The sequence below is a fragment of the Gymnogyps californianus genome, chromosome 2, assembly GCF_018139145.2.
Source record: "Gymnogyps californianus isolate 813 chromosome 2, ASM1813914v2, whole genome shotgun sequence".
NCBI classification, from domain to species: domain Eukaryota; kingdom Metazoa; phylum Chordata; class Aves; order Accipitriformes; family Cathartidae; genus Gymnogyps; species Gymnogyps californianus.
Window position 1 is genome coordinate 64855970 of NC_059472.1, and position 26619 is coordinate 64882588.

At 41.6% G+C, this 26619-nt stretch overlaps 1 protein-coding gene across 2 annotated transcripts in view; it reads right to left on the reverse strand.

The window, feature by feature from the left end:
* Positions 1-26619, reverse strand: part of ZNF516 (zinc finger protein 516) — a 105775-nt gene that overhangs the window by 43545 nt on the left and 35611 nt on the right. For both annotated transcript variants that reach the window (XM_050891614.1, XM_050891615.1), the window contains exon 2: positions 15384-17411. In XM_050891614.1, the coding sequence (XP_050747571.1) occupies positions 15384-17286 (1903 nt within the window). In that variant the 5' untranslated portion in view covers positions 17287-17411. The remainder of the gene's footprint in view (positions 1-15383; positions 17412-26619) is intronic.

A 26619-nucleotide genomic window follows, 5' to 3' on the forward strand; every position in this document is an offset into this window, starting at 1 on the left:
GACTATTCTTGCTATTTCTCATCTGAAAATATAAACAAGTCAGGTCTCAGACATCTTGAAAGAATGGCTTGTTTCACTTTTTTGTATTGGAGGGGGTGTTTAAAAATAAAGGGGGAAAAAGATCATACTGGCAATTGTGAAAGCATGAAAAGTCAATGGGCACAAAGGCATACATAGAAATAAATACAGCAAAATAAAAATAAACATGCTTATCCAATATGACTGCATCTCTGGCATCCCAGAACCAGAGTACAGTATTAGTTTAAGAGCGTAATCAAGCAATTTCTTCATTGGTTTCAGGAGTCCAGATACAGAAGACAGAAGACTGTAGAAGAGCTGTGATAACACGTTTTCCCCAGAAATTAGAGCAGAGAATATCCCTTTAATTTTGATTCATGAGCTAAGAATTTTTTTCTTCCTTTTTTCTAACTGCTGCTAACTGTATTTCTGGTCTTCCGCTTCAAGCGAGCACCAAGCTACTAGGGGATTTCCTAAGTGGGATTACCCGCGTTTCTTCAGTTCCTGCTAGCTGCTTACAGTTGCACCTGTGACAATTTAACCGAGCTGGCTGTCAACGACCTGCAACCAAACGTGAGGAAATAGCAGAGAGATTTAAGCTCTCTCAGAAGCAGAGCGCGTGGATGAAATGTAACCTCAGGGTGGGATTTCTTCTTTTGGCTGAAATTGGTAAGGACTTCTAATTCCTAAAAAAGAACAGAAAATCTAAGCTAGCCTAAAAACTTCCGCCTTTTTGTCAAAAGAGTCTTGTTTTTCCATTCAGCTTTTGCTGAGGTACAGTCACAGTGCAGAATATAATTAACCCCTGAGTAAGGGAAGAATGGGAACATGGTTTCCCTTCTCTTCTCAAGAAAAGGCTTTTGGGGTGGGGGTGGGGGTCAAAACAGAACAGCACCACAGCTTCAAGTAAAGAGAGGCGTAATTAGGCTTTCATACAACATCTGTATCACATTTGCACATGCACTCACTTCCAGGGAAGAGACAGACATCAAAACTAATGGAGAACATCCCGACTCTCCGAATGCAGGAAGAATGCTGTAGCCTTCCCAGCTGTGCTCTCGGGACTGTAAAACAAGAGATCGGCAAAGGAGCCTATTTTCTCCCATATTGCTTTTACTGTTGTTTTTGGCCAGGTAGTGTTACAAAGTTCTTAAACAGATTTATCCTACTGCTCCATGTACTACGAAAGACTTACATACACCAAGACTACTGGAAAACAACGGCTACAGAATAAGCCTCATCATCTTCTAGTTGTTATGCACAATAATTGGTTCCAGGGTCAACACTGTGATGCTGCAACAAAGAGCTATAGCTTAAGGGTAAAGAATAAACAGCACGAGTTAATGGAAGTTCTGTTACTATATAAATGCCCCCAAAATGAAAGAAAGGCAGAAAATAAAATATTCTGCATATGCAAAACTGATTATGAATCCAATGTGCAACCTTAGCTCTCAACAAGCTGTTAATTTCATTAAAGGAAAGAAACATACCAACTACCTTCAAGTACCTGTAACAAGAAAACAACACAAAGATTTTGAAGCTGGTTTGACACACACAGTGCTTGCCATGGGTGCCAATTTATTTGTGTGAAAATACAGGTAAAGAAAGGTGTCTGGTATTACAGTATTATTCATAAAATATCCATTACCAGGGTGTAGGCAACTTTGTTCAAGACACCATGTGTGATTGCTCCACTGAATTTAAACATCTGGGGCAAGTTATGAATCTGGCTTTAGTGCCTTTGAAATGACATGCTACATTTAAGCCAAGAGGGTCCAGCCACACAAGTTAATAACACTCATGTTTTCAAAGTCCAGCGCTTTATCATTTTGAATCTTCCCATTCAATGATGCTTTTGATAAAAACATTTATTCCTTTTTCCCCGCACACCAGGAAAGTGAAACAGATGCAGAAGAATTGCAAATGTCTTCTTTCAAAGTATTTCTCCAAACGTAACAATTATCTCCTGACACTCAAGCACTCCGATGAAAAGGTACAAAGGAATATAATCATCCTTGTGATTTAACAGGTGAAACGCTAAGACACACAATGTATCAAAACGGAATCCCTCATTTGTACGCTTCGCTGTTATCACTTCTCCTTCCCCTTTCAGTCTCCTCTGTTCTCGGGACCTGAAAGAAACGTCTACCTATTTTTTCTTTCACCTGCTCTGCCGCCGTGCACGGCTTCGAGCGCTGGGACGGCTCACGCAGGGTTGTGGCAGGGGCACTGTGTAACCTCCTGCCCCAATGCACTCCCACACCCTAACGTGAACAGGATGACGCTCAGCTACGGCGCCTCCTTCCTTGGTGCTCCACTTTCTCTCCACGTGCACTCCGCGGTCACTCATTTCCTTCCTTTGAGCAACACTCGTTTTTCAAGCGCCAACTGTGCCTGCACAGGCTGATTCCCTGCAGCGTGCCAACCTCCCTGGCATGTGCTGCTCCAGGCCTCAGCCGTCCTCATGGCCCTTCTCCCGCTAGCAAGCTAACGCCATGACACCACTTATGCAAACATAGCACGCTTACCTCCAGCTTACTTCCTTATGCCATTGATGCAGCTTTTTTCCAAGACTGATCCTAAGGCTCCCATTTGCTACCATTCCTACATAAACCACCTATGGTTTGCAGCTGACAAGAGCCTGAATCCAGACAAACCCCTTCAAGACAAACTCTTCTACCACTTCCCTTGGTTCACAACTGTGTGATCATCACAACGAGCTGGATGAAAGGGAAATGCCCCCAGCCAAGTCCCATCCACCGCCCCATGGCACCCAGCTCTCGGCAGCACCAGCCCGAGTGCCACAGCACCACTGAGATACGTCGGGAAATGGCACTTTGTCTCACTCTAAATTCAGACCCTCAACAAAAGAAATGTAGATTGGTTATCTTACAAGGTATATGCTATACGATACTTTAGATACTGTGCATCAGACCAAACATATTCACACTAGAAAGCAAATTCACAGATAGAGCAGTTATTGCAGAAGACCACATTTCTGGCTTGCGCTTTTGCATGCCCTCCACTCCCTGCTACAACAGGGATCTCTGGAGGGCTGTCAGCATCAGAGGTCTGCTTGGAAGTATCAATGAGCTTCCAGAAGAAGTTGTTTACATCATTTGGATGCAGCTCTAATAGTAACACGTTGGCCCTTTCCCATTTATATATATTAATCTCTACTTGTTACATACACTCACACACTTTCTGAATTTTTGCCTTGCCTTTCTCAAACCTTTTTCAGCTTGATGGAGTTTTTAATTACATTACATTTTTGGCCCATTCCAACCTTCACCTCCCTAGGTATCATGTTTCTTTCCTTTTGGCTTCTGAAGGCCTCAAAGAAAGTTGCAAAACTGGAATTTGAGTAAATATTGTATGAAGAGTGCTTTCCATGATGCCTTGGTTGAGTGAACTCAGTATTTCAACTTACTGAATATATCCTAAGAGATTTTTTAAAAAAATATTCTTGCTCTAATATAACTGACCAAGAAAGGTCAGTCTAGCAGAAAATTTTACTAGCACATAAAAATTTCATTATGCATTAATAACACTTCATTTCCATTACAAGCCTCAATATTTGGCACTTGCATGCTGATAACACCAGAGATAAAAAACCCTAACAACTTCACTTGCAAAATAAAGTGATTATGTTTGAGTTATAACTAATATATCATGTCTGTGTGTATAAACTAATGAAAAAAACAACACTCCATATTTCCACACAAATAACAGCATTGAGGCTTCCTTGTGAAACATATTTAGCACTACAGTAGCAAATAAGTGATCCTCACTTACATGCACCCATTTTGTTGTCCCAGAAAAATCCAAGTAAAGATTAATTTTTTCCTGTTACAACTTTACTTGCCATTCTGTGTTTGACTGCGTTTTTTTAAGGCTTCGCCAGGCTTCAACAGTACTTAAGGTTAAGACGTTTCTGGGAAATTGCTGTGCATGTGGATACAGGCATATGCAAGGACAAGAAACTTCTGCAAAGTATTATAAGGGGTTTAGGATTAATGTGTTCCATGTGCAGTGTAAGCTGTACTTCCTGAATTCTCTTTTAAGGGAAGAGAAGGATCTATTTGCTCCATTATCTACTAAAAAAGGCTTTACTACCTACTGAATAAAGGCTAAATCACAGAAAACTGAACACACCTTTGGTTCAGTGGTGCTACACACCTAGAAAAACATGCAAAAGGCCAAGCCCAAATGCAGCATCTGCTCCACCACCTTGGGGTACAGTGGGGATGGGAAGAGATGAAGTCTTTTACATCCCATTATCATCCTGATTCATTGCACTCAGTCTTTCACCATGACACTGGCGTGCAACCTCTATTGTTAAAACATACAGAAAATGTTTCACGGGGTGGGGGGGGAAGCCGTTTAGACCTGAGATTCACATTTCTGAAAGAACCCATATATTTCCCTTGTGGTTGTGCTTCTCCGCTCCCCCCCCCCCCAAATATTTAGTTTTTGCTGACAGCAGCTTGCCTCAAATGCTATTTAAGCAGTAAGACATCATAAGACACATGCTATCCTGAGATAACACACACCTCTGAAGTGCTGTTAGGTGTAGCTGATGCCTTCAACTGCCTGATGAATTTGTTATCTCAAAGAAACACAAGGTTTGGGAGTGTCTTATATTACAAACTAAACCCAAATTTAGTCTTAAAAAAAATAAATAAAATAAATCAGTGATTTTGTATCCTTTCAGAGAAGGGGGGGGGGGGGGGGGGGGGGGGGGGGGGGAGAGATCTGACTTGGAGTAACTACTCCTAACTTATGGCTCCCAAACAAGACTAAAATTACAGCTGTGATGAGACAAAAAAAATCATTTTAATGGCTATTTATTTTTCTGTTATTTGAAATAACAGAGATAATGAAGTAATATCTGAGGTTTGAGATTACCAACCTGGAAAATAAAGTTCTAAAAAGTAGGAGGGCAAATCTTCCCCCATGGGTCCTGTACGACCAGGAGTATCTCATGCTCTAAATCCACGTTAAGTAAGCACCCATATCCAAGTTACAGTAAGCATCGAGAGAGTACTTTTGTCTTTCACATTTCTTATTTCTCAATAAGAAATTCTGCACTTTAAAAGGACGAAGTGTTGGATTTTTGCCCTTAGCATCACTAAAGCGTAACCGAATCCATTAACAGACTATCCACAAAAGACAATTCTGAGACTTGCTCCTCCCCTAGTCTTATCCTGGGTAAAGTTTCTATGCTACAGCACATTTCAGGATATGCAATTTACACTGGCATCGATTACAGAAAAGAAAGATTTCTCTATTCTTCTCTAACCTCAAGCCACTAGGTGCCAAGTGGTTCAACAAACCAGTTAACAATGATTCCAACCTGACTGCTCATATGCTTAAAATCAAGCCAGCAGTTATGAGTTTTGCTGGATCAGGGCCAAAGCATTCAGCAATTTGCCAGTTCAAACCCATGCTGTCTATAAACAAGGAAAACAAATTCACCATGAAAGTAAGTTCCCTGCACATTTACAAATCCATTCCAGGCACTGAAAATAATGTCCAGAAATCGGTCACAAAATATGGCACAGTAGCAGCCACACACCAAGTGCAACAAGGATCCAAAAGTCTCATTCAAGGACTAGGGCACTGACAATTACAATGAAAAACTCAAAGTTTTCCTCCACAGTTTCCATAAAATTCACTATATGCTTTTTATCTCCCTAAAAATCCACGTTTGCTGCTGATAAATCTTGTAGGCAATCAAAAGAAAAATGAGAATAAAAAAAGTTATTGATGCTCCCACTGTAAGGGGTTCCCTTGACTGCAGCTAAGTTGCTCTTGACTTTTACTGGTATGACTGGTACCACAGTCAGGCCCATTCAAGTTAAAGCAATCCAGTGCTTGAATGAGACTACCGGGTTAAAAAGTAATAAAGTGAAGTCAAGTGAGACCTAGTAAAACTTGTATTTGTAAAATGCACCTGCACAAAACAAATTATCTACCAACACTAGGCCAAACCACGCATTACTTTTATACCCTGTGGAGCCCTGGGACTCCCTCAGGTTTCAGCTCCCGCAGAATTTAGCCCACCATATCCACTGAGAGCATCTACTGCCAAACCTAACGCGTTAACAAAGAAAACCTGACTCTCGGTTTAAGATGGATGAAGGGCAAACCGTGAACCATAATGTTAAGAGCAGCAAAAAGATTTAACATCAAAGACATTTACACAAGTCCCTCATTAGCAGTCACTTACAGATCAGTAGAATCCCACTAAACACAGCTGAAGTGCTACCGAAATATTTGGAAATCAGATTAAAAACACTACCATTGCAATTCTCATTGCCTGAATCTTGTTTTACTAGCTGGGGGGAAGGGAGTCCTCGCTCACTAATCAGAAACTGCTACAAAATAAAAGCACTACACAATGTGATCTTATGACTATAAATGTCACAAAGCAGTATTTCACATGCTATAGCTTGATGTAATAGAAACAGCCAGTACTAAGAAATACCAGAATTGCTAAACTGGCTTTTACAAGGCAGCAAGGCCTGGGTAGGTGTCAAGAAGTGAGGGTTTTGAGAAAGCTGAGTTACTGTGCAGCTTGATTCCCAAATGCACATCCCTATATGCAGATGTTTATAATACTTGCTGAAGAAGAGCTAAAAGCCTACTATGAAAACTGGAACCCCTGTGCAACTGACTTAAACATAAAGGGGTATTTTTGAATGCACAAACTGAAACCAAGGTGGCTAATAGTTTTCCACATCCTTGGAAATATTTTTTTTTTAAATGCTAGTGTTTGGTAAGCATGGAATGGAGACTGGCAATTCAGGAAGGACTAAACAAGCAATCCGTAGAAGCAGCTCTTGTGACATTTCCAAAAGCTGTGAAAGAAGTATGAAGAACTAATCTTGCTTTGGGCATCTTACATAAGCTTCAGGGCAAAGCTTATCCTACTATCACCTACCTTTAAGAAACCACACTCACTTCCTTGCTTTCCAACAGATAAAAAAAAAGGCTGGGTAAACCTACTTCTCCCTTAGCATCTTGCTATAAATTTTCTTCCAAGATGAGCTATGCTTTGGTCACTCATATCACAGACCTACAGCTACAATAAACCGTCTAAACAATACTCCTGTCTAATTGCATCTCTTTTTATTGCATATGGTAACCTGCAAAAAACGAACACTAACAATTAAAGCTAAATACAGTAGAAGTATCTTTGACATGCTGCATCAAAATACCCTGCATAAAATTCTTCAGTACTTAAACAAGACCCCCACTGAAACGTTTCCAAGGAATAAAAGCAGTGCAACAGTTGGATTAATAACTTCAAAATGCTGCAGAAGAAGTTCTCTCTGAACAACAACAAAGGCAATCTCTGTCATGAGGAGTCATTCATCTACTAAACTATCTCAAGCTCAGCCAGCAAGCCTTAGTTATGACTTGAGCTGACTGTGATGAAGTTCCTCATCACCCTGCCCCATTGTGAGAGGAACTTGAATTACTGTTTAACACTCTTGCTGGCCACCCACATTACATGAGACTGAGTAAAACAGGACCTAGTAACGCAGAGCATGGTAATCAGGAACACAGTGGAAATTACTCAACATGCCTACAGGGCAATCGTTAAACGTTCCTTAGTTGGTATGATGTCAGGGTAATGTATAGCATTAAAGGGTACAGATTGCATTATCCCAAAGCACTGCTGCCCTGTTCCAGTCAAACACTTTTTGCATGAGGTTATTGAAGCACAGCTCCCACCATCAGCCTAAAATAAAGAAGGGCCAAGCAACTTCACGTGTGTGAGGTACACATGCCAAGGAAGGTTTTAACCCCACCTCTAGATGTCCTATGACTCTTCTCTCTTCCTCTTCCCTCGATACACACTTCAGTGATTCTGGCTGCCAGAATTTTTCTTGTTATCCATTTCCTTGGGAGGATCAGCATAATTTCTATTTTGTTCTGTTCCCTCAGTTGTTCTTCCCATTCATGTCAACCCACAGTTAAAAATAAACGAAAGCAAAAAGCTATTGCTGATGGCAGCACCCCAGGAATATATATACTCACACATAGGAGATATCCTCTGCAGTCCTGAGGAGTGTACAAGAGTCCAAAGGGGAGAAAAGAACTAACAAAGTGCTGCTGTGGAGATACACACAGGCCTGTACTGGTCAGAAATGATGCTTCAATCTGCAGTGCTTTGCAGAGAAACTTCAGATCATGAGAAAATACCACACCATGTGCGGCTTTGCTACATGCATCAGGATTGGGCTATGTGCATTACAGCAAGGCAGATATAAAAGAGAAATTTCTCAATGGTATTATTAGACATGTTCACACTAGGTAACTGATCTAGTCCTGATCCACCGAATTTGCTTTAAGGAACAGCCTGAACTTTGCAAAGTCCCAAACAACGCCAAATGGATGTTACTTCTGCAAGCATAGGGTCCTTGCCTCTGCCCAGCTTCCCCTATGATTTGAATCAACTTGCTGTATTCGAAAGTCCTGGCATTAATCCCACTGGCGCTAACAACCAAAACAATTACTTTGGGTTGTAAAGTTGAGGGGGTTTTATATTCCAACAACCACTCCTCAGCAATGCCAAAATTAACTGGTGAAGCGCATAATCACAGTGTAACATTTTTATCTTCATGGTAGGGATCTAACAGAAGCCACCAAGACACTGTTCTTCCTTGAAACTACCTCATTTCTTGGAAGCCTGGGGCAGTAGTTACCAATTGTCCAGCACTGAGACATTCTCCAATTTGTTGTATGCTTATTCTGCAAAATAAATATGCTAAATAACTTCAACATACTTAAGATTGTACATACAGAACAAGATCCTCATTTGGTGTAAAATGCCCCAACAGCACTGCCTTCAGTGGCATGATACTGTGGGATTTACAGTAAGTGAGTCTGGCATGAGAAGTATCTACAGTGTAATTATTTGATTAAGATATATAGCAAAAATGTTTGATTTTTAAATAATGGAGAGGACTTCCCTTGCACACAGAGGAACATTTTTTCATATAAGCAGAACAATGAAGTCCTGGTACTGGATACTGGTAGCTGTTTCATACACTCACTTTGGCAACAGAAAACATTTACTAGGACTATGTATCTCTATTCTTTGGAGTTACTACACATTTTTATTTTTCTATTTTCACTTGCTTAGCTCTTTTATTCTTACTGTTCCTCTCCTCCCCCAAATTACAGCCTCGCCATTTTACTGGAAAATTAAAGCAACTCTGGACAATTTTTACTTTTGATTTATTTTAAATCAAAAGCCTTATGAAATTAGGCAGTTTTCGTTGAAGTTCCAGCTCTTGGATTTACTATAATTTATGTCTGAGCAAAACAAAGTCCAAATTTATGCTTCATAAATCTCTCCTACTCTTCTTCTTTCACAAAACTCACTAATGTCGTTATGTTTCTATTCAAGCATTCCAATTTACATATACGATTTTCTTGTAACATGCATGAGATAAATGGTATGTGTTACATCTGCCAGTTTGTATAACCTGTAAGCAATTCACAGGCAGCTGTCTCTTCTCCTTCAATTTACTAATAAAGATACTAAATCAATGTCTGGCCATGGATTTCTAAAAGTTTTTAAAATGTAACAAACACAAACAAAGAAACTCCAAAACCAGGCACTGCTGCCTTTTTTTGTTTTTTGTTTTTTGTTTTTTTTTTGCTTAATCTAAAACCAAGGAAGGAGCTGAGAGTTCACACTTTTTAGCAGATTGATAACAACAAGCCGGTGGGTCCACTGGCAGGTGTGGAAAAGGTGAGCTCCTGCTGCCGTCTCCCATTCGTGTGACTGCTCCAGACCTTCTGGTTTTCACATGGAAATCCTGCTGGAGTTATCCACCTCTGAGTGCGGGGTGTCACGAGCCCTCACGGCTTCAGTGCAAGACACCCAGCACCCTGGCACTGCCTCGGAGGGTCTGAACCCCAACGCCATCCCACACCTCTTTTCAGCCACCCCTCCTCTTCGAAACCTCATCGCACAGCACAGCCCCCTTCACCAAGGTCCTGCTCCTCTCTGCCTTCCCCCATTCCCCTTTCTCTCCTCCCTGCACCCTACTCCCATCTATTGTCTTGCCCCTTCACGGAGCTCATTTTCTCCTGAGCAAGTCCCACCATACCACCGGTAATTCCCAACACAAACCAAATGCAGCCACGCACCACTGTTTTGTATTCATTGTTTGGGTTGGATTTTTTTTTATATTCTGTGCAGTTTAGCAACTTGTGTCTACCTCATCTAGTCAGACTATGAGCTCCTTGGGCCTAAAGCTGTGTTCATACAGGGCCTAGGGCAACAGTTCTCACTCGCAATCAGCCCCTTCCTGCATCAGCCAGCATAACAAAACCAGCATGTGTTGAATAAGAGTGAATCAGTCTCTCCTTAAAGCATTTCAAAAATCTGGAGGAGTCTGACAGAAGGAAAAAAAGAAAAGGGAGAGAAGAGACAGGAGATAAAGGAAACAAAATGGACAAGATGGTTTTCACTCTGTGCTGGTTTTGGCTGGGATAGAGTTAATTTTCTTCACAGTAGCTAGTATGGGGCTATGTTTTGGATTTGTGCTGGAAACAGTGTTGATAATTCAGGGATGTTTTCACTATGGCTGAGCAGTGCTTACACAGAGTCAAGGCCTTTTCTGCTTCTCACACCACCCCACCACTGAGTAGGCTGGGGGTGCACAAGAAGTTGGGAGGGGACACAGCCAGGACAGCTGACCCCAACTGACCAGAGGGATATTCCATACCATATGACATCATGCTCAGCATATAAAGCTGGGGGAAGAAGGAAGGTGGGGAAGTTCAGAGTGATGGCGTTTGTCTTCCCAAGTAACTGTTACGCGTGATGGAGCCCTGCTTTCCCGGAGATGGCTGAACACCTTCCTGCCGATGGGAAGTGGTGAATGAATTCCTTGTTTTGCTTTGCTTGCATGCACGGCTTTTGCTTTCCCTATTAAACTGTCTTTATCTCAACCCACGAGTCTTCTCACTTTTACTCTTCTGATTCTCTCCCCCATCCCGCCAGGGGGGGGCTGAGTGAGCGGCCGTGTGGGGCTTAGCTGCCGGCTGGGGTTAAACCATGACACACTGGAAGCAGCATTCTGAGGTGCAACACCCTCTCCTTTCCCTACCGTCCTTCCCTGACAAGGCCAGGCTAGAAGCAGCATTCCTCTCCTTTATTCCTATATAACACTCCTTTTCTTTTTATCCCCCCCCCCCCCCTCACTTTTAACATTTTCTTCCTGCCCAGTCTGGCGCTTACATGCAATAAGAAGTACCTTTATGGCACTCCCTTACTGACTGGGGTGTCACAGGCCTTGTGCTTTTACTACATGTTTGCCAAACACCAAGTGGTATTTAAATCGTTTTCACTTCTTTTCTTTGTCTTCCCACCTGCCAGCAGCAGTCACAGCCTCAAAAATTATACTTCCTTCTTCCTTTCAGGACTGAAATAGTTCATAGTGCCTAATGTAACAAACTGTAACACTTTCACTGCTAAACATACCATGACAATGAGGGGGCCCATGTTGAGCCTTAAAAATACTAACCACCGAATGCACACAGACTGAATTATTTCTTTGGCATACCTAAAACTACATTTTAGCTGAGAAGCTGAAAGATTTAAAAAGTATTTTCCCTTCCACTTTTATCAACACATGCATAATCCTCCTCTACTCTCTCAGTCACAGCTCTGGGTTCTTTCTAGTTAAAAATGAAAATCACAAAGAACAAAAAAGCCTCAAGTTGGGGAAGTGCTGAGCAACAACTCAGAGGTGGTTCAAACAGCTCTGGATGCAACTCAGTGGAAATTCAGGTACAGTTTGCTAGTGGCTTGAATGACAAATAAAAACGAAGACTCATCTGGGGCAGGAAGACCTCAAAAATATTCGAAGTCTGCTCTTACCACAGCGAATGTGCTCTAGGCTACCTCTTCCCACATGGCTGTCACACAAAGCACATATGCTTCATGCATATATCTTTGTATGCCAGGTATCACACAGTACACAGTGTGTCACTCTAGAAAACTAATTTTTACCCTCCTTTCAACAAGATGGAAAGCACTTTGTAACCAGCTAGCTTACCCCCTGGCAGCTGATAAGCGGGGTCTGCAAACACTACCCCCGTGCCTGAGAAATCATTATGTTACTCTGCATAGACAGCAGAGACAAATTACTGATGTGTTAAGAGCAAAGAACTGCCTACCCTGGAGGCTCTCAACCCCATTTCACATGCAAGGTGCAATTCTTGCTCTTCTCCCAATAAGCTCTATCAGTACTTCCCAGCCCCTGTCACCCTCAGCCCCAACATCTGTTGGTTCTAAGTGACCACAGAGGGGCATTGCCAGCTTCCCTGCTGCAAGACACTGTGTATCAACAGGACTACTCAGATTATTAAGAATTAAACACACAAAGAAGTACTTTCAGCTGAGTCAAGGCCACAACATTCAATACTTGGCAGTCTCAAGGCCCTTTTCTGACCCTGGATAACATAGTAATGTGCCAAAGGGGAAAAAAAAAGTAAAGATATGATAGTAATAAAAAATACAGATACTATATAAAATAACGTTATGAGTAGCAGAAGATTTTCCTGACTACAGCCTGAGTGAAAATAACACTGTAGAAGGCATGTCAGGAACAGGAACCGAGAGCACTGCTTGCCCGCCTCCACTGGGGAAGGATGCTGTCCACGGGGCTGGAGCGTGGCTCTTGACGGAAAAGCTTCACCTGCAAGAATAACTACAAAAAGCCGCAGCAGAGGACAGCAAACCGCAGCACTTCTAGGACAAAAGGTGCTTCAAGGCCACACCAGAACATCTGATTTCAGCAGGAGCGTACATGAGGGCGGAATCTGGCCTATATTCTGTACACCTTAAGTTTCTGTTCATAGAGGAGGGAAAGAAAGCCTCTTGAGTTAGAGCAGCAATCTGCAGAAGAGTAAAACTAATCCTACAGCCTGCTGGACAGAAGGACCCCAGTCCCTAAGAAAACAATGTAAGGGCAGTGTCAGTAAATCTGCATACCAAAAAGAGAAAACTGAGAAACTTAAGTCTTGAACATTGACCTATGAAAACTCCTTAAAAAACAAACAAACAAACAAACACCCAAAACCAAGAAACAACTTCCTTTTGAATCCAAAAAATCTTTGTCACTTGTAAAAAAGGTTCACTTCATTGACACAGTGATTTTATTTAAATAAACTCTATTAAGAAGGGTAACATTTCTCTTGGTCATAAGATTAAAATGTTTCTTATTAGCCAATTAAATACCTGATTAGCTCTTCAGCTGTGACGTTAGCAAATATAAGATGCAGCAGCTACCCTCCTGGTCCATCAATACAAACACATCCCTTTTCCAAGATGCGCCTTTATTTAGGCTCATCAGTTTGCTGCTTCTTTACAGTTAAAGAAGGACCAATTTGGCACCCAAAGAATCGAGTTTCCAGGTGTTGACTAGCGACATCGGTTAAGCCAGTCACCTTAATTCCTGTGAGAGAAACTGCTGTGTGACTTTAACTCTCACCTTTCACTCCTGCAAAAAGGGCTCAAAGCTTGAGTTGAGGCAAGAAGTGAGCAGGCAAAGAGATGAGGAGGCTCCTCTTGTTAGAAATAAAGTGCTTAATACGGAGAGCACATAAGAACAGCTTTCCTATTTGAACAGCATGTGAAAAAGTGCTCCGGTGTTTTCAGCCCATCTCCAGAGAGATGGTTTTCCATCACAGCAGTTTCGATAAGGGCACTGTACATTACACTGGTAAAACACAGCAGCCCCATTTAACTCCAGACAAAGCTGCAGTTTTATCACTGCACCTTGTGTCAGCTGTACCGAGGTGTTTCAGGCAGCAGCTGATGGATTTTCACACAAAGTAAGTATGTATGCTCCCATAAGGAACTTAAGTTCCAAAATCCAACAGCAGATGGGAAAGCCAATTTTGAGTCTTTTCAATGGGCAAGTAATCATACTGAAAATGCTTAAGTCAGCTCGTCGCTAGGACTTTTTGGAGTTGTAGTTTATGGAAAGGGCAAGAAAGCACAAAAAGAAAGTGGAGTTCTTGGTTTAATTTACATTTCTGTTCTAGTGTGCACCCAATTTTTCCATCGGGGACTTGATCCAAGTTGCAGCAAAATCAAGTTTAGGACCATTCTTGTAAGTTTAAGGACACGCAGATGGGTTTAATTTTTTACAATTTCAGCCCTTTGGAGCTCTCTTCCCTCTACGCCTTACATTTTGAAAGTTACGTTGCCAAGCAGCGTCAGCCCCAACTTTAGCTGTCCTAATACCATAGGACTTTCATGGAAGAAGCTTAATGACAAAAAAAAAAAAAAACACCATCCAATATTGCTTCAAAACTTTATGAAAAACAGGTAACTATTAATACACAATTCCGGAAAGAATTTGTTGCTTTGCTGCTGCGAGGTCTGTAGTCAGCAGAAAGCACAACATTATATAAAATCCTGAAAGAACAAGCTAATTGAATAAACCCACCCTCTTCCACAATGGTGCAGATTACTTCATCCATGATGCTCTTGAAAATTACTTTAACTCTACAGATAACTATGTTCTTCACAACAAAAGGAATGAAAATGAGAGGAAAACGTTATTGTTCGCCAAACAGCAAACAAACAAAAAAACAGCGCAAGGCTAGTAAGGAAAGAAAGGTTAATCTCACATTTCTAAAAGGGTATTATAAACAAAGAATGGTGAACAACAAAAATAAAATATAAAAAAAAAAAAGATATGAAAGTGCTTAATGGTGTTCTCTTAAATATTTACTTTGCTGCTATGTGGAGAATAATTTGTTCCATTTAGTAGTGTTGGGCTCAAAGGACCGCTTTAATCCAGAGAGATTAATTATAGCCTTTGGAGTTATAAACACAATTTGGGAAGCGAAGCAGAGAAGAGGAGAGAGACGCCTCTCATGCTGGCGATTAACAAGTTTACGCGCTTCAGGGCTACACCACACAGGCTGTGCCCCTGCTACGCCTGCACACTACAGGCAGAACAGTGCAGAGGACGCCCATAAATCAGGGAAAAACAGCCCCCGAGATGCCCAGGGAAGACACTACCCTACCCTACAGCGTTGCTCTAGGCAACTAAGATACTTCTCAGGTGTCCTTCACCGAAATACAAGTTCACCTGCACCTTATGAAGATGTCCTCTGATCTCGCTGTTATTTACCTGCGCCAGAAACAACGAGTCGCCAAGACAAGCAGCAGCGCTCAGTGGGCATGGGACCCCATCCACACTGCCTTTAAATCTCTCACGGGCTTTCATGCATCTCTCCCTCTCATCGCCATGTCCTGCACCAGGAGATGCAGGGACCGGTGACAGCGAGCAGGGCAAGGCTGGGAGCGATCTTACCTAGCGAGGGGTTGGCTGCTCCCTCCTCCGAGCTCTCCTCGGCCCCCTCCTCCCCCAGGCCAGAGGTGGCCGAGTCCTCCGGGGCGGACGCGGAGCCGGGGGTGCTGGGCCCGCTGACGGACCCCGAGTCTCCTTCCTCGCTGCTAGAGCCGTAGCGGTCGGGCTGGGCAGTTGTCCCGCCCTCACCGCAGCTCCTCCGCTCCTTGCGGTGCACCCGGGAGTGCAGCACCATTTGGTGGTAGGTGCGGAAGATCTTCCCGCACTCAAAGCACTCGGTGGACTTGTTCTGGGCGGCCCGCCGGCTCTGCCGCGAAGCAGGGCGATAGTCCAGGTCCCCTTGGGCGAGTGGGCAGCTCTCCCCCGGCGGGGCGCCGCCAGTTTTCTCCGGGCGCCCGCTGGTGCAGCTCTTCTTCTTGGGGTTGCTGGAAGAGCTGGGTGAGTCTTGGTCTCGCTTGCGCTTCTCCTGGTTGACGAGGATATACTCTCTCTTATCCTTGTCGTAAGTCACGTCCGCATCCACCAGGGCCTCGTCCCATCCCACATACTTCACATACTCTGAGGGCTCTACTACTTTTCCTTTGGTGGCCAGCTGCCAAGCTTGGTAGCTACTGACTGGATCCAGCTCAGCTACTCTTTTCCCAGGCTGCCCTCTTGTAACTCTATCCAGCCCTACAGATGGCCTTAGATTAAGACACTGCAAGAAAAACTGCTTCGTTACCGAGGAGCTTAGGCTCCCATCAATTAAGCCCTCGGCTTTATCCCCGGTGCTGCCCCGCTGCACCCGGTAGTGAACAGCATTATGCTCTTTCAGGCTTTCCATATTTGTAAACAGATTTCCACACTTGGTGCAAACTTCGTACAGAGACAGGCCCGTCACAATCGTCTCCTCTTGTATCACGTCATTGATAGTGGCTATGAGCTCCAAATCATTTTTTGGTTTGTTTTTGCTCCCGGTCTTGGGGCCGTGCGACTTCATGTGGTTTTTGAGAAACCAGGGCTCTTTGAATCTCCTGCCACAAATGTGGCACCCATGATCAAATGACCCCCTGTGCTTTTTCATGTGAGCTTTCAGGAACCAGGTTTGACTAAAGGCCTGACCGCAGACTTCGCATGGAAACTCGCCCGCACTGAGCTCGCTCTTGCAGTTCTCGGCATAGGCCTCCCTATTTGGGACCTGAGCTGTTATATGGTCCTTCTCTATGTGGTTTAACAGCGTCTCCTCCCTCAGGGTCATGTAGCTACACAACCTGCACTTGAATGGTTTGTGGACCTGGTGCAGATGCTGCTCCAGGTCCTTCTTCCTTTCAAATTTGTTTTTGCAGAAGGTGCACTGGTAAGAGGTCAGCTTGCCATCCTCCTCGGCTGGCGCCACCTCCATGACCTCCTTCTTGCTGCTTCTCAACAAGATCTTGCTATCTACCTGAGCGGTACCGTTCAAGATCCTGTTGCAGGCGGACGTACTTTTAGTGGGGCTGGTGCACCCGCCGAGGCCCTCCGAAACGCCCATCTCCCCCAGCTGCGCCTCTCCCATCTCTGCTTCGTGCCCCTGACTTAAAGTGCCTGTTCTGTGACTACGGATGTGGATCTTCAGGTTGCCCTTTTGAGAAGCTCTGTGATCACAGTAAGGGCATTTGTAGGGCTTCTCGCCCGTGTGCTTCCTCATGTGCTGCGACAAGGAGCTCTGAAAAGGGAAACTTTTACCGCAGATGCAGCAGCTGTGGCACATGGTCTTGTCAGCATCCATGTCATTCTTGCTTAGCTTGCCTGGGCTGGAGGATCTCCGTAACTCCATTTCTGCCTCTCTACTACGATCCATCTGTATTACTGCAACATCGGGTGAGCGGGGCAGGAGGACAAAAGCATGTCCGGCAGCAGAGGAGGGCTCGACCGCGTTTTCAATCATACGGTTCTGCAGAGAGATGTTTTATTGCTTCATTCTCGGGGTAACGTTTCTCCTTTCAGCTGCTTGAGAGAGTCCGAAGCGCCGATTTATTTCCGTGTGCTCTGTAAGCAGATGGCATAGATCACCTGAAACAAGAACAAAAATCACACAAATGTACAGAAATTGTGTAAGTAGATTCTTAAATATATTTAAACCTATTCCTATTTTTAATTCAACAGTTTTCATCACCTGCCCCGCATTCAGAAGCATACTATACTACAATTTATTGCACCAAAAAGCAGCAGCTTCTCCTTTTGCTGATATTCTAGACTCAATGGCAAGCATCATTAACAAACGAGTAAAATCCAAAGAAGAGCAAACATTCATTTCCATACACTGACATCACAGTGCAAACTTTAAAAATATTTTTTGTTTTAAAACCAGGCAGAAGTGGCTAAAAATACACCTTAAATGAGGAAAACATTTCTTGAGGGGGTTATTACACTTTAAATGTGTGGCTTTACCATCATGTGTAATTTCATGTAAAATACTTACTTGCCAAAGATAAAAGGCTTTCCTAGAGACTTTAGCAAGTATCATATTCCTGCTGGCAACTGCATTACTTTGCGTCTCAGACAGCTCTGCTGTGCTTGATGTGGCATGCACAGAGCAGGCGCAGAAGCTGAGGACGCTCAGTACTTTGATTAGAGAGAAAACAAGAATCCAGAGCCTGACAAAGCATTCAGGAAAACTAAAAGTTATTTCCTGGTGGACAATGAAGAAAAAAAAACCCTCAAAGTGTAATATTTAGTCTCAATCTAACAAAGTAAACTGATAATGTGCATAGGTATCAAATAATCTTAGAAGTGAGTGATTTATGTCAACAAGACATACAGGAAACCACAGCACCACCCACCTCAATGAAACAGAATCTTAACCGTAAACAAACAAACAAACACACAAAACAAGAAATAACTCTGATTAACAAAACAGATTAATAAAGTTTAAAAGCTTTCATATCTTGTCATGATTAAATGCAAGGGTCAATATCTGCCTCAGCAATGCAAGATGCAACCCACCAGCAGTTCTCTACCTTGTATACAGCAAAAACCAATGGTTAAGATCTCCACAGATTGTTTCGTTTCCAATTACCACACTGTAAAACAAAAATCTTCCCCCTTCCTATCCTCATTAAGTACTACAAACACCACAACTAAGATCAAAGAATACTGTATTCTCTAATAAAAACAACCAATCTATTACTACATTAAGAAAACATTAGCTTCTTAAAACGTAGCTAGAAAAGAGCAGAGCAGTAACAAGACTATATATTCATATATCCATCACTTGACATCTATGACTCAATAAATAAAGAGCTACAGATCTATAGTTGCAGATTTTAAGGTTTCTCATTGTATTCACCTCTGAGACTCTTCAATATGTAAATAAATAAATAGTCTAACCACATCACCAGCATGAGCCTAACAAAAAGCAAGGTAAAACTGATGCAATGCTCATCTCAGTTACACACTATAGAATAACTTCATTATGTTTAAGTTAATCTAGCCCTCTTATTTGCTACAAGACCATTCATTTCTGGGTTTGATTTTCTGCATATCTAGTATCCATTCAGCATGTTAAGAGTTATCATCAATGACATCTACCCAAACTACCTTCTCCTCAGAGAGCTGACAGTAATATCTAAGGGACGTCTTACAAATGCAATTTCATTTCTTGAATGAACCATTTTTTATATTATGACTAATTTATTATGACAAAAAAAAAATCATATCAGATCACAAATTCAGAAGTCTATATGAGCAGGAAGTCTACAAACAAGAGTATCTGAATTAATCTCTGAAATTAGCCATTTAAAACCAAATCGAGGGGCAGCCTCAGAAGAAACTCCCTGGGTACATAAAGGATGGCAGCCACTGGAAGTTGTGGCTGTACCAGAAGGTATGAACATGCCAAACAGCAAATACAAATGCAGCTTACACTGCTTATTGATGGATGAAACAATTCAGAGTAACATCTCATTTATTTGTCCCATAATTTAAATCTGCCAAGTAACAACCCATATTGTCTTATAATCAAAGACTTAACCTAAAACTCATTAAATCATAAAAAGAAACACCAGGGTAATTTCTTGCATTTAACACGATAGTATACTTGAACAAGCAACAGCTTCTTCTGAAATGTTCTGCACCATTGTAGGAAAAAAAGATAGCAAGCTTTGGGGACAGATTTTTCCAGGTATTTTATACAATGTTCTCTACATTTTGCATTTTCTACAGTTTACACCGCTGAGAACACTGCTTATTGGCAGGCTGACTTTTAGACTAGCGACTTTTTTTTTTTTTTTAATGTAGGTCCCATTTTAACTCAACTTTCTACAGTGTTTCCTGTCTGAAAGTTCAAAAGAGCTTTAAGACCCAAACTTAGACAAGAATGCTGTATGCAGCACTTCAGGCACATACAAATCCAAAGCTTCAGAGTCCCTTTGTTTACTTGGCTATAGCTTCCACGTGCTGTGAAATGTGTCCATTTCACTTTATTTATAGCATTTTCATTAATGAAACTTAGTTATGAAAATATGAAGAAAGCATTACTTACAAGAGGGATATTAGCCACTCGCAGGAGATCCCCCTAGCCCTATATTAAATTAGGCCTGAGGGAGGAAAAAGTCAGAGTTAAAAAATTACCAAATTATTTTATTAGTCTAAAATACTTAATGGAAGCGTTATCGTCTTCACCAAAATATTCTGAGAAAATTGTTTCATCTTTATTACTTTAGCTTGGCCTACGCACTGCAATTTATAACTTTAAAAGTTGAAATAAAGTATTCCTAGATTTGAATTATCTGAATTCATGCACATTTAAGACTCACAAAATTTCAAGTCTGATCTTCCACAGACAGAAATTCCAGAGGGAGGAAGGGTCTTCACCCAATCTGAGTTTGCTTTGCACAGTATGTGGAGGTCTCCCTTAGGCTGTGGTAAACTGACTGACACAAACATATACGAACAACTTACAACTCCGTCCTCACATCATTTGAGTGCCACTTAAAAGCAAGTCTTTTAGAGGGGCTCCTTGCAGAACAGCAAAGCCATTGGAAAGAAGCAGCAGAAACGAAATAAAAATGACAACTTTGAAAAAAGCTTCAATTTGGAAGACTGAACGTACAAAATAAGGAAAACAACACTTGTAAAGAATCCTACCAACAGAAAATAACATTTTGGCTTAATAATTTCCACCTTAGTATAAATTATTAAACAATTATTTCAACATCAAAGACAGCACAAGGGATGGAAGACGTCAACTGGTAAATCAAACCACACTGATTACTCTTCCACTGTGAGTAAAATTTTGCCACACCTATTTTTGTTTCTTTTTGGCTGACTGTGATGATAAAAATATTTGTGTTTTGAAATAATTACGAATTTGAAAGTATTCTGAAATAATTCTCTTTCAGCACACATGGAACGTGGCCACCTCCAGCTACCCTAAGGCTACTAAAAAATATTTCAACTCCCAGTAATTTCAGGTGGTAACCTTTCATCGTGTTGGTCCAAGTTCACCCTGCAGTTCCTTAGCACCGGCTTGACACACAGAATCCACAGCAGAATCATATCTAGCCTGCAGATTTCTCCCAGACTGTCACAGCACGGAGATCCCCACTAGCACAGAGGCAAGCCGTAAGGAAATGTAAGTGAATGTAAATTGTAAATTCGTATGTAGTCTTTAAAAATATTTTGTGTGTTTTAATGGCATTTCAGCCTATGCTAAATGCCATACAACATCTTGAGGGGCATTTGATATTCTATTGTAAGGGGTATATGAACTAGATTCACTTCATTTTGTTGGAACTAGGGATCGACAGTTCAGTAAGAAGTCACTGGCCAGTGTCTGGGAGGCATTTTCAGCTCCTTTAAAGTACAATGAGGCACTTATCACCACTGTTTACATGCAGGTTTGGTATATAAAGCAAGGTGGAAGAGAAACGTGAACAAAGACCCAAAAACAGGAGGGTGGTGTGCCAAGAAATACCTTTGCTCAGCCAAATATTTTAGTTATAAGGCTTGTTCCTGCACCCATTGCCTCTCAGACAGTCTTTGCCTTGACCCACATGGGAACAAATACAAATAAACTTTTTTTATCCTCCCCCCAGCAGGAAAAACAAGCTTTCCTGCAAGCTTAAACCAAGTATTTGTCAGAATCAACTCTATTTCAAACATCTAGGCATCAAAACTTGTCTGGTTTTAAAAACTAACTTGGACAGAGTTCTTGGCTTGAGAGAAAACACATTTGACCAAAGCGACCTGCTCTCACCACGGAGCCCCCGCACCTTTCCCAGCATCAGCCGTGGCTTCCCCAGTGAGGCCGTGGCAGCCCATCCCTGCCAGAGGTGAGGCAGATACACTGGTGCACGGCTGCATCATCCTTGCAACTTCTGCAAGACCCTCACATAGTCTTGAAGTGAAGCATGCGTAAAAGTACAGGGGAACAGCACTTTAAATAAAACAGGAGCACTCTGAAATACCTATTACTCTTCTCTTCATGCCACCTGCATGTTCTGGAAGAGGACCAGGTATGCTATGAGGACTCCCCACAGGGCGAGACAGACCCTCTTAAGGACCTTTTGTGCCTCTTGGAAAACAATTAATAAAAAAAGAAATTGAAAATAAACCACACAAGAAAATTGAAAAATAGAATGCAAGAGATACCACACTGAAAAAGTAACTGCAAATTCATTTCTTACGTATAAATATCCTGTGCAGTGCAGACTGAGAGGAAAACATACAACAAAATTATTCCTGTTCCAACATACAGAAGACTATATGTTCTTTTTTAATTTCTCTTCAATTAAACCTGACTTTAAAAATCATATTGCATGGGCTGTAGTGGCAAGAAGGGAAAACTCTTTGGTAAGTCATAAACAAGAACATACAATCTGGGAAGCTACACAGACCTATTCAAATAGCACAGTGTATATTTTAAAATAAACGGCTTTCAGTTTGGGTGTGATTGTTTCAAGTCCCATCTGAAAGATAAATGCACTGGAGAAATATCACTCTTCTAATCTCCAAGAGGTTTGAATATACACTGCAATCACTCCACTGTGTTCCTCTGCCAAAAACAACGACTTTAAAAAAAAAAAATCCCACTGTGAGGCATGATCTTGTGGGAAAAAAAGTCTTACTGAAATTCCTTCTAGATGATGAAATGATAGGACATACCACGTAAACATCTAGGTGAATTTGAGAAAGCTGTATCTTTCAAAGAACGGCAACCTGGAGAGCTGATCTCTCCTGATCTGAGAAGGCTCAGGTTGCCCCAGAGCCAAACAGACTTTGCTGTTCAGAGTAAAGAGGCCAGAAGAGAGCGAAGTGCAGGAATGGAGTGGATGAAACACAGAGAACGTTTTACAACTGCCTTGCCAGCCTTCGTGCTCACTGAACCCCAGAGACCTTTCTCCCCCTCCGTGTCTTCTCCCCAGGCTGCAGACACACCATCCTCCACACACACCAGCCTCGCTCTACCTGCACACCCTCCTCCTCACTCTGTGAGGGGACATGGCTTCTTCTGAACACCCGGATCCCATGGGGGTCCACCACCCTGATTAAAGGCTCAGTCCTGCTGTCCTCATTTAGGCACCAGTCCTACCGAAATGCCTCTTATGGACCATGTCACTAGCCTATAGACCCTTTACTGCCTCAAGCTGATAGCATCCTTCAGACTACACCAGAGGGTAGAAGAGCGAGCATATCCTTAAATAGTAAGCCCATACTTAAATTTGCAGGAAATCCTGGCATTCTGCAACCTACAGACTAAACTTGCCATTACGTAAAGGCAGCATAGCTCCGAATTGATTTTCTGAGAGCAATCCAAACTATCCCAGTAAAAACCTATCCAAAAATCCCAAGCCAGTTGTCGAACACTGTCAAATTTTCAAATGTATTCAGTTATTAAAAGCGGTAATCTTGACAACAGACCTCCTGAAGTTTGTTTAAGCCTGCCAAAACTGACACAGAACCGGAAAGGAAAAATAAAAAACTCCTGGAAAAACAAACAAGGAATTTCTATTAGTCTGTTTCCGCTTAGGCTTTATAAAATCCTTCGGCAGCATTTTGCAATACTTCTTTGTTTAATTATTTTAAACCAGCCTTCCCCTGCAGCTGGGGAAGCTCTTCCCATTTGAAAAGTTTGCTGTCTGAACTCTGAGATATTATTTTGAGCTTCTCCAAATACATCACGTGTTTTTGTGCCTTTCTCCCTCCATGAGCTAATGACATTCTGCAGCAGGCTTCAGAGCGGCAGCCAGAGCTGCGAAAGCAGACTCGGGCCTTTCTCAACCGATGCCACACCCTTAAGCAGGGGAAAGAATACACTGAAATAAAGATAAAAACACTAATGCTGAAAAAGCTGGAGGTAGGCATTTGCAGCAAGGTGATCTCTCTCAAAACAAAGTCAGCAAAACCTCTGTAACCCAGATTTTTTTGTGGCTCCTCAAGAAGCAGTTCAGGAGCAAGGGGGGGGAGTTTGCTTTTGCGCTGCTATGGGGTATGTTGAGAAACACAGAGCTGTCACCCACTCAGTACATATTTTGTGTTTTAGTATACTGTGCGTGTTTGTCTTCTGGGAGACAAAGAAATGTACTTTACTAGTTACACTGTAGTATTCTAAGCAATGAATTGAAATATATCATTAACATCCAGGACAAGCTTTATCTTGCTACCAAAACAAAGGGACTATTCTTTGAACAAATTGAGGGGGAAAATCCCATAATGACAATGAAGAGTTCCTCTCCCTAAAAACTGCGCTGCACAAGAGTAACAATTACGGGCTTATATTCTACAGACTGGGGTTGCGAATAGCTGCATGAAGCGATGCATTCACTATTGGGAGAGTAAGTACCATTGATGACAAGGCCTTGGGGCTTCTGCTATTCGCAGACCAATCAATAATCCATTATGAACAAACTACATTTCCCCTCTAATATGAAGAAATGAATAAAAGGGAACCAGTATCACTAGTACTTTCATGGAAAAAAACAACAATGCAGAAATCACAAAATGCCACCACAAGACTTAAAACTAGAGGTGATGTCTAACGCTGACAGAACTACCCACAATAACCCTTTATTTTACAGCAGTTGCTGGAGACCACTACATGATACTCCAAAATAAAAAAAATGAAAAAAGCTTATTTTAAAAGCAAGATTCTTTCAAGACTACTTATTCTGGCTGCAGGACAAAACAAAAAAGCAACATTAATCTTTCAAGGCAAGGAGAAGAAAATGAACTAACTTCATCCAAGTACCTACCAGTTTGCTTCAAACTATTTTCTAATACAACGTAAGTAAGAACTTCTAATTAGAAATAACTGTCCAAATGTGACTGGTCAACCATAACAAGACTTTATTGCAGCAGCTATGTTACTATCCAGACACGAGGCCCTGAAATTGTTGTTCTCCCACTGTCACTGTCACATGCTACAATACAATCAAGAGAGGATCCACTTAAATAGCAAAACCATAGCAAACCTCAGCATCCTCAGTCCAGTCCTACCTAGACCTCTCAACACAGCACCAGAAGGCAGAAGAGGAGAAAAGCTCTCCTGAAAAATTACAGATAAAGTATTTAAATTTAAAAAAAGAAAAAAAAAGTTACTGATTTTTTGATAGGTAACAGTAAATTAGATCCAAAGGAAACACTGAGATCAATATTATTAATGCATAAGGCAGTCTATGTCCTTCTTCTGAAATATAAAGACTAGTAGTTAAAGTTGACCTCGCGGGGTGGGGGGCTGGGGGAATGAATACACAATGTGATTATTGATCAGCCCTAGAAAAGCCAAGAACCGTACTAGTGCAGATGTGATTTTTTTTTTTTTCCTAGGGTCATTAATGATATATGTTGAAAAGTCAAAAGCTCTTATCTTGACATGCTGTAATAGTATCGCTAATTCTGAATATAAGCATCATCTTAGGTTCAAAAAAATCTTTAAAAAAACAAACAAAAAAAAGCCCTCCATTTTACTTCAATTTAACAATAATGTTTTCCTATTTGGCCACACCCACCAAGTGAGTTACTTCAGTGTCTTAGTATTCTCAAGCACAAAAAATTAAAAGAAAAGTTGAAGAAACATCCACAATTCTGATAGTATCAAATCAAAAATAAGCCAATTACAAATACAAACAAAGTCACCTCAATATTGTATATTACCTCCTTATTCAAATCGATGGCATTGACGCTGTCTATTCATGCACGTCTATGGAGATGCACATATACATGCGCAGCACAGTATTTTCCCAGCATCCAACAGTGCTTTTATATTTAATGATCTTGTTAGGGTTTCCACTGCAAACCAATTTACACGGAGTTGTAACATGGCCATTTTAAATCTGCAGCGTGGGGGCTGATTTCAAACTGTATGGGCAGGGTATTTTCCTGCTAATATGCTCTGTTATGTTCTGCTCAATGTGCATCTTAAAAAGGGGAAAAAATGTCTGGTTTTATTTGCAGTGTCATGAGAAGAAAATACTTAGTTTTATTATTTTTACATTATCTGCAGAAGAATAAGGACTGGATCATCAGCTGGTATAAAATACTGGAGTGTAGTACATCGCACACGTATACACCCACCCCTTCTTGCTGCCTCTTTCATCCGCCCCATCAATGCAAGCTACACAAATACCACATCCTCAGCTGCCGTAAGTGCACACAGTGCCATGAGATCAATTTGTATCAAATGAGAAGCTATACCGCCAGCTAAAATCAGAATGCCTTTGTGCTGTGTAAATCATGACCTGAATGCAAGAAAAACATGAGCATAATTAAAAGTAAATATTTTGAATTGTTGATTTCCTACCCCAGCAAAAGTTACATGAAGCAACATTGTCCTAAGTGCCCAAATTCCTCCGCGTTACAACCAACAATTACACCAGTGAAGAATGAACTTCAGTGCTTTAGTACATACATACAGCGCTGTAATGACGTGCCCATAGCAGACCTCAAATGCAAAAAGTTTTATGTTTAATACCAAGCAAATTTACTAGCTACAGCTATGTGTTCAGCAGGTCAATGGAAGGTAAAGATTATTTCTACAGTATGTTGCTATGAAATAAGCTGTGTGGAGAATTAAGAAATTCAAGGTAATAAATTCACTTCTCTTATACCTAATATATCCTACTGCTCAAATTGCTACAGTAAAATCATTACCTTATAAATACAAGTGTTGCCAAGCGTTAACCTGTTAACAGATGTAGAATTACAGCACTGTTGTTTGATTAACTATTAAAGCCTTACCATAATAAAAAATTATTTCTAAAGTAACACCAGCAAGTCATTT